The sequence below is a fragment of the Kryptolebias marmoratus genome, linkage group LG13 (assembly GCF_001649575.2).
Source record: "Kryptolebias marmoratus isolate JLee-2015 linkage group LG13, ASM164957v2, whole genome shotgun sequence".
NCBI classification, from domain to species: Eukaryota; Metazoa; Chordata; class Actinopteri; order Cyprinodontiformes; family Rivulidae; genus Kryptolebias; species Kryptolebias marmoratus.
The window spans coordinates 126865-134592 of record NC_051442.1 but is presented as its reverse complement, the minus strand read 5'-3'; the positions used below and the strand labels follow the sequence as shown (position 1 = coordinate 134592).

Here is a 7728-nt window from a genome sequence, read left to right as displayed (position 1 = left end):
TAACAGTAAAATAATACGAGTGAGATTGTGTAGTGAACTGAAGGCCCAAAGTGCAATGATAGCCACTCTTGTGTTTCTGATGGTGACGATCATAGCGTGCCTCAGTGGGAAGCACACAGCTACATATCTCTCCAGAGACATCACCACCAGTGTGAGTGGAGAGATGACAGTTGTGAGAATGGCGAGTGTTGTAATAGCACCACATACAGGATATGTTAGTTTGATGCTACAAACAGCAAGTAGAAACAGAACCTGACTCAGTGCCAGCTGTACAGTGTCTGCAAGAAGGAGGTTATACAGGAGAACATAACGACAGGTGTCACGAAACACAGGTTTGCTCCTCAGAGTGAACAACATGGTGCCGTTAATATATAGAAGAACACACGCTGGAACTGTGCATAAAGTAAAAGTAATCACTCTTTCCAAAACATCTGGATACTGGAGCTCAGCAGAGGCATTAGAGAGCAACTGGGAGGAAAATGACATTAAATTAAAAACTTAAAACACACAGAAATCAGCGTAAAACAGTTTAGATATAATAACTATTAAACTCAGTTGCCTGCTTCTCTACACATCTACAAAACAACCTCACAGATATTTCACCTACGCAGGTAACTTGCTGGTTAGAGCTCACTTGTGTTTCCATGTGGGCAGAGTGGGTCTGCAGGGTCTGCTTCGCCTCAGATGTGATTTATGTGATGTTTTTTGTCACCAAATCTCTTGTGAGTTATGTAGTCTCTCCTTTACTTCATATCAAAATCACAGTTTCCTTTTATGTGTTAATTTCAATAACATTATACTACCAAACTAAATGCACTTTGCTCTGTTAGTCCCTGTTTCATTTATTATATGTGAAATATTCAGTCAAACCATGAATGAACCTGGTCAATAACATACAGAAATCTTTCTTAAAAAAACAATAAAAAATCCAACCAACTTTTCCCCTGACATTTAATCATAGATTAAGACAAGTTGAACTGCAGTGTAAGATAAAACTTTGATAAAACATTTTATGACAAAGTACAATCAATTTTAGGCTAAAGAACATTTCAACAAACGTTCAGATCATTTCAAAGACTAATATATGCTGCTTTGACAGATACTTAGAGGCCTCCTTCATACTCAGACGATGCAGCTAAATATGCTGAATCATGAAAACATCAACCAAAGCCCAACTTGTCAGCCAGGACCTGGTTCAACTGAGAGTTTCCTTCGACCACATAGATGGTACAGCAGAACAGGTCTGATAGTCTGATCTCTGACACCATAAATGAGTGAAGTCAGACATCTGGGTAAGATGATGATAATCACATAAAAAAACATCCTGGACCCACACAAATACTATCCTTGTTACGGTTCTTGCAAGAGCTAAGAGGAGTGGGTAGTAAATGGTTGAGGACAGACTGAGGCCCAGCTGCACCAGATGCAACAGCAGTGTCTTACGAGCTTTAAGAGCCGATACTTTGTCTGTAGAAGCTGATCTGGCTGCTAGTACAACTCCAGTATAGGAGGAAATGACTGCCAGACCAGCTGTAACACTCAAAAAGACAGTGTAGGCTTTGTCGTATGTTTCACGCAAAGAATCTGGAAACCAAGCAATGTCAGTGCAATAGTCATTCATCAGTGAAGTACCCAGGCTTTCAAGAGAAAACTGTAGCAAAAACAGACCCCGAGTGACATTATTTAGTGAAGAAACAGCCCAGCTTGCAATGATAGCCAGTGCTGTGTTTCTGATGGTGATAATGGAAGCATGCCTCAGTGGGTAGCACACAGCTACATATCTCTCCAGAGACATCACAACCAAAGTGAGGGGAGAAATACCACCTGTAAGATTGGAAAGTGTAGTGAGTGTACCACATACAGGATATGTTAGTCTGACTCTACAGATAGCAAGAAGGAAAAGAACCTGGGTCAACACCAGCTGTGTGGTGTCTGCAAGAAGAAGGTTATACAGAAGAACATAACGGCAGGTTTCACGAAACACAGGTTTGCTCCTCAGAGTGAACAACATGGTGCCATTAATGAAGAGAAACACACATGCTGGAACTGTACACACACAAGACAGTATTGCTCTTTCCAATACAGTCTGATACTGCAATCCTACAGTGCTGTTAGAGTAAGAATAAGATACATTTGACATAGCAGAAGCTATTTAAAATGTGTTAAATATAAACTTGATGTCACTGAAAACAGAAGCAAATATAAATACAGTTTAGTATTTCTGCATCTGAAGTCAATTTAAACACCCTCAAACTTACACAGACTCTTCACCTGTTCAGGCAGCCGGCAGGTAAGAGTTTCTGTGTGGGCAGAGCTGATCTGCAGTGTTTCATTGCCCTCACATATTATTTATGAGCTTTGACCTGCCAACCTGCTCACATGACACATCACATGTTTATTCATCTCACTGGCGCACCAATAGGTGTTATAATCCTTTTTCAATTAGTAATCATGTAGTTATGTATATTGCTTTTTATTGTTTGTCAATTTCCTATTCTGAGGAAACTTTTGAATCTTCTGCAGGCACTTTGAGCCAGTATGAAAAGAACTGTAATGATTTACATTCCACTTAGGAAACTGTATCCATAGCCACTCTTTGGGATGATCTGTCTGTGGGAGTTCAGGCCAATGCAGAACAGGAGTGGGGACCGAACATAACCTGTGCTGCACTTGCTGTTAACTTGTGGAATATGCTTTGACTTGGCCTTTAGAGTTGTTTTCCACATTCCCATCAAATTCCCAAAGAAGACTCTTAGTGTTGATGTTGTACAGTTTCAAACCCCCCAAAATTAATGTGTGTGGCACTGAATCATAAACCTTTCTGTAGTTAATCCAGGCAGTGCACACGTTTTTCTGTTTGGTCTTACAGTGTCAAGCTACAATTCTGTCAACCAGTAGCTGGTGTTTGTCCCCACCTGGTGATGGTGCCATTTCCTTTCTGTGCCTCGCTCAAGTATTGACCCATGTGCCTATTCATCTTAGTCGCTATGATGCCTGACAGGAGCTTCCATGTTGTAAGGAGGCATGTGATTGATTGGATGGAATTGCTCTTTTCTGAGAGTCTTTTATCAGTACTGTCCAGCCCTGGGTCAACCTGGGCTTCTGCTTCTTGAGTGTAACTCCTCAGGTGAGTAGTCAGAGATTTGAGATGTTGCTTGACAGTCTTGAGAGTCTCAGGTATGATCAAGTTGGTTGGGTCTTGCACCTTTCTATTGCTCTGACAGCTGCCTGATTTCTCTCCATGTTGCCTTGATATTAGCTTCCAGACTCCTCCTCTCAAATGTTGGAACACAGACAGAAACAGACAGTGTTTCCCAGTGTCTCCATGGGGGTCGATGATTGCACTCCATCTTCCTGTGGTTCCATGTCTCTAAGTGCTCCCAAGTCTGGCTCCATGTCTCCAAGTGTTCCCAAGTCTGGCTCCATGTCTCCAAGTGCTCCCAGGTCTGGCTCCATGTCTCCAAGTGCTCCCAAGTCTGGCTCCATGTCTCTAAGTGCTCCCAAGTCTGGCTCCATGTCTCCAAGTGTTCCCAAGTCTGGCTCCATGTCTCCAAGTGCTCCCAAGTCTGGCTCCATGTCTCCAAGTGCTCCTAAGTCTGGCTCCATGTCTCCAAGTGCTCCCAAGTCTGGCTCCATGTCTCCAAGTGCTCCCAAGTCTGGCTCCATGTCTCTAAGTGCTCCCAAGTCTGGCTCCATGTCTCCAAGTGTTCCCAAGTCTGGCTCCATGTCTCCAAGTGCTCCCAAGTCTGGCTCCATGTCTCCAAGTGCTCCTAAGTCTGGCTCCATGTCTCCAAGTGCTCCCAAGTCTGGCTCCATGTCTCCAAGTGCTCCCAAGTCTGGCTCCATGTCTCTAAGTGCTCCCAAGTCTGGCTCCATGTCTCCAAGTGTTCCCAAGTCTGGCTCCATGTCTCCAAGTGCTCCCAAGTCTGGCTCCATGTCTCCAAGTGCTCCTAAGTCTGGCTCCATGTCTCCAAGTGCTCCCAAGTCTGGCTCCATGTCTCCAAGTGCTCCCAAGTCTGGCTCCATGTCTCCAAGTGTTCCTAAGTTTGGCTCCATGTCTTGAGGTGCTCCCAAGTTTGGCTCCGTGTCTGCAGGGTCTCCGCTGCCGCCTTCTGCTTCTCTGCCAGGACCTCCAGCTTCTCATGGTCATGAGTCTTCAGGATCGCACAGAGGATTGGTGTTGACTTGTCTCACTCCTCTGCCTCAGAGAGGGTCCAGGAGGACGCCCCTCACTCCTCTGTCTCTGGGGAGGTTAAAGACAGGACCTCTCCTGCTCTGCTCTGAAAGATTCCTGGGCCGTTCCCCTGAACTCTTGCTCCTGTTTGGATGGTTCTTGGACATCCGCCGGAACTTTAGTCCCTCTGTGGTCAGTTCCGGGTCATCCACCTGAACTCTGACCCATGCTAGGACAAGCTATGGCCACCCATTTAAGACTTTTTGAGTTGTTCTTTGTGTTTTCTCTTTGTTGCCCCTGGTCCTTTACCAGTCTGGTTTCATGCTTATTGTGTTTTTATGCATTCTATAAGTTCTTGTCACTCTTGTGTTTCTGTAGTTCTGTGTGATCTGCTTCCATGAACCTGTGTTGTGTTTCTGTGTTATCAGTCTTCTCCTGTTCCTCTGTGCTATCTATTCACCTGCCCTCAATTCAGTAGTTGTCCAGTCAGCCAACTACACCCACTTCATCTGTTTCCCATTACCTGTCTCCAACTGCATTCAATCTTCCACCCACCCTCAGCTCTTTATATTCAGTCACATCCTTCATGTCCTCACTGGTTCATTGTTTTTGTTGCTGTAAGTGTTTGGTTTTTATGCCACAGTTACATTATGCTCCTTGTGTCTCCTCATGAAAACATAAAAATATAAAGGTTATTTTGTTACACTGTTTGATCCATTATCTGTCATTACCTTTGTTGCTTTGTATTCCAATACCCACTCAAGTGAACTTTTGATTGTGGATATTTTGAAGGTATTTTTTCTCTTAGCTTGAAGGATATAATACGCAAGGCTTTTGCCACAACACCATAAAATATATCATCTTTTAATCTCTTATTTAGGATTTTTTTTTATTTATTTATTTTTTTTACATGAACTGACAATAACATTTTGTGGCCTTTACTCCGAGGCTTTGGCAGTTTAGAGTTAGGTTGAACGTTTTCTCTTGCATGCTCTCTTGCATTTTGAAGCAATGAAAATACAGCACAAGCTTTTAAACTTGGATTTAATTTAAAAAGAAAATCAGAGAAGATGTGTACATGAATGGCATTTTCTTATAAAAAAAACTTTTTTTTGCAAAAAATGAACTGTAAGTTGAAACAGAGAAAGGTAAAATAAATCCATTTTGAGCCCCCAAAAATATGTTTTTAAGAGTCTGATTATGGTTGTTAGAAATGTTTTGAAAATATTCAGATAATTTGAAAAAATACTGATATATACTGCTGTGATGTTCTCAGGTCTTCATACTCAGACAATGCAGCTAATTTATGCTGAATCATGAAAACATCAACCAAAGCCCAACTTGTCAGCCAGGACCTGGTTCAACTGAGAGTTTCCTTCGACCACATAGATGGTACAGCAGAACAGGTCTGATAGTCTGATCTCTGACACCATAAATGAGTGAAGTCAGACATCTGGGTAAGATGATGATAATCACATAAAAAAACATCCTGGACCCACACAAATACTATCCTTGTTACGGTTCTTGCAAGAGCTAAGAGGAGTGGGTAGTAAATGGTTGAGGACAGACTGAGGCCCAGCTGCACCAGATGCAACAGCAGTGTCTTACGAGCTTTAAGAGCCGATACTTTGTCTGTAGAAGCTGATCTGGCTGCTAGTACAACTCCAGTATAGGAGGAAATTACTGCCAGACCAGCTGTAACACTCAAAAAGACAGTGTAGGCTTTGTCGTATGTTTCACGCAAAGAATCTGGAAACCAAGCAATGTCATAGCAATAGTCATTCATCAGTGAAGTACCCAGGCTTTCAAGAGAAAACTGTAGCAAAAACAGACCCCGAGTGGCATTATTTAGTGAAGAAACAGCCCAGCTTGCAATGATAGCCAGTGCTGTGTTTCTGATGGTGACAATCATAGCGTGCCTCAGTGGGTAGCACACAGCTACATATCTCTCCAGAGACATCACAACCAAAGTGAGGGGAGAAATACCTGCTGTAAGATTGGCAAGTGTAGTGAGTGTACCACATACAGGATATGTTAGTCTGACTCTACAGATAGCAAGAAGGAAAAGAACCTGGGTCAACACCAGCTGTGTGGTGTCTGCAAGAAGAAGGTTATACAGAAGAACATAACGGCAGGTGTCACGAAACACAGGTTTGCTCCTCAGAGTGAACAACATGGTGCCATTAATGAAGAGAAACACACATGCTGGAACTGTACACACACAAGACAGTATTGCTCTTTCCAATACAGTCTGATACTGCAATCCTACAGTGCTGTTAGAGTAAGAATAAGATACATTTGACATAGCAGAAGCTATTTAAAATGTGTTAAATATAAACTTGATGTCACTGAAAACAGAAGCAAATATAAATACAGTTTAGTATTTCTGCATCTGAAGTCAATTTAAACACCCTCAAACTTACACAGACTCTTCACCTGTTCAGGCAGCCGGCAGGTAAGAGTTTCTGTGTGGGCAGAGCTGATCTGCAGTGTTTCATTGCCCTCACATATTATTTATGAGCTTTGACCTGCCAACCTGCTCACATGACACATCACATGTTTATTCATCTTACTGGAGCACCAATAGGTGTTATAATCCTTTTTCAATCAGTAATTATCTGGCCTTCCCAGAAAAGTTGAAGCTGTTAGAGCTGCAAAGGCCGGTCCAACATCATAAAAACTCTACGGATTGAAAATGGGATGACACTTAAGTTAGCATGCATATGAAGGGAAACAAACAAAACACACTATATTGCCAAAATACTTTTGGCAATATAGTGTATTTGAACATGGTAAAGATGTTCTGGGGTCTCATTTATAAAACTGGCGTTCGTACAAACTTGCGTAGGTCACTTTCCATGCAAAAGTTGTGATCTATAAAACACAAACTAAACAGGAAAATATGTGATCCCTCATGCCAACTCTGAGCCATGTGCACCATATATGCTTGTTTCGGAGACAGGGGAAACTGGCGACACAGATGGTGAAGTGGAAAATTAAAGCCACACTGCATCATGATTCCTCTCATGAACCTGAGGTTGGACCTTGTGCGCAAATTTTTAGATATAGGTGTGATTTATGAAGGGAAATTGCTTGCTGGTTTACGTGCACATGGTTTTATAAATCTTTTTTTTTTTTTTTTTTGTGGCATATGCCATTTTTGCCTTTTGGGTGTATTCACACTTTTAGTATGAATCCTACGCAGTCTTTTATAAATGTGAACCCTGGTCTTTACAAGATTTGGAAATTATTCACACCTGTTTCCTTTTCAAGGGTCTCCACAGTGAGTCCTCCTCCATATAACTCTGTCCTCACTCCAACTCCCTCCATGTCCTCTCTAACTGCATCCATATATGTCCTCTTTGTCTCTAACATCCTTCACTCCCTCCTCTGCACATGTCCAAACCATCTCAGTCTGTCCTCTTTAACTTTATCTCCCAGTCCTTCAACCTGTGCTGGACCTCTGATGACCTCATTCCTAATCCTGTTCATCCCTGTCCCTCCCAAGGAGAACCTCAACACCTTCAGCTCTGACACTTTAAGTTCTATCTCCT

At 42.4% G+C, this 7728-nt stretch overlaps 1 protein-coding gene and 2 pseudogenes across 1 annotated transcript in view; all 3 read right to left on the bottom strand.

Moving 5' to 3' along the window:
- Positions 1-555, bottom strand: part of LOC108251078 (odorant receptor 131-2-like) — a 1862-nt gene extending 1307 nt beyond the window's left edge. The window contains exon 1 of the mRNA XM_017441249.2: positions 5-555. Coding sequence (XP_017296738.1) covers positions 5-486 — 482 coding nt within the window. The 5' untranslated portion in view covers positions 487-555. The remainder of the gene's footprint in view (positions 1-4) is intronic.
- A 180-nt stretch (positions 556-735) lies between these two features.
- Positions 736-2295, bottom strand: LOC108251087 (annotated as a pseudogene).
- A 3202-nt stretch (positions 2296-5497) lies between these two features.
- On the bottom strand, positions 5498-7035 carry LOC108251080 (annotated as a pseudogene).
- Between the last annotated feature and the right edge of the window lie 693 nt (positions 7036-7728).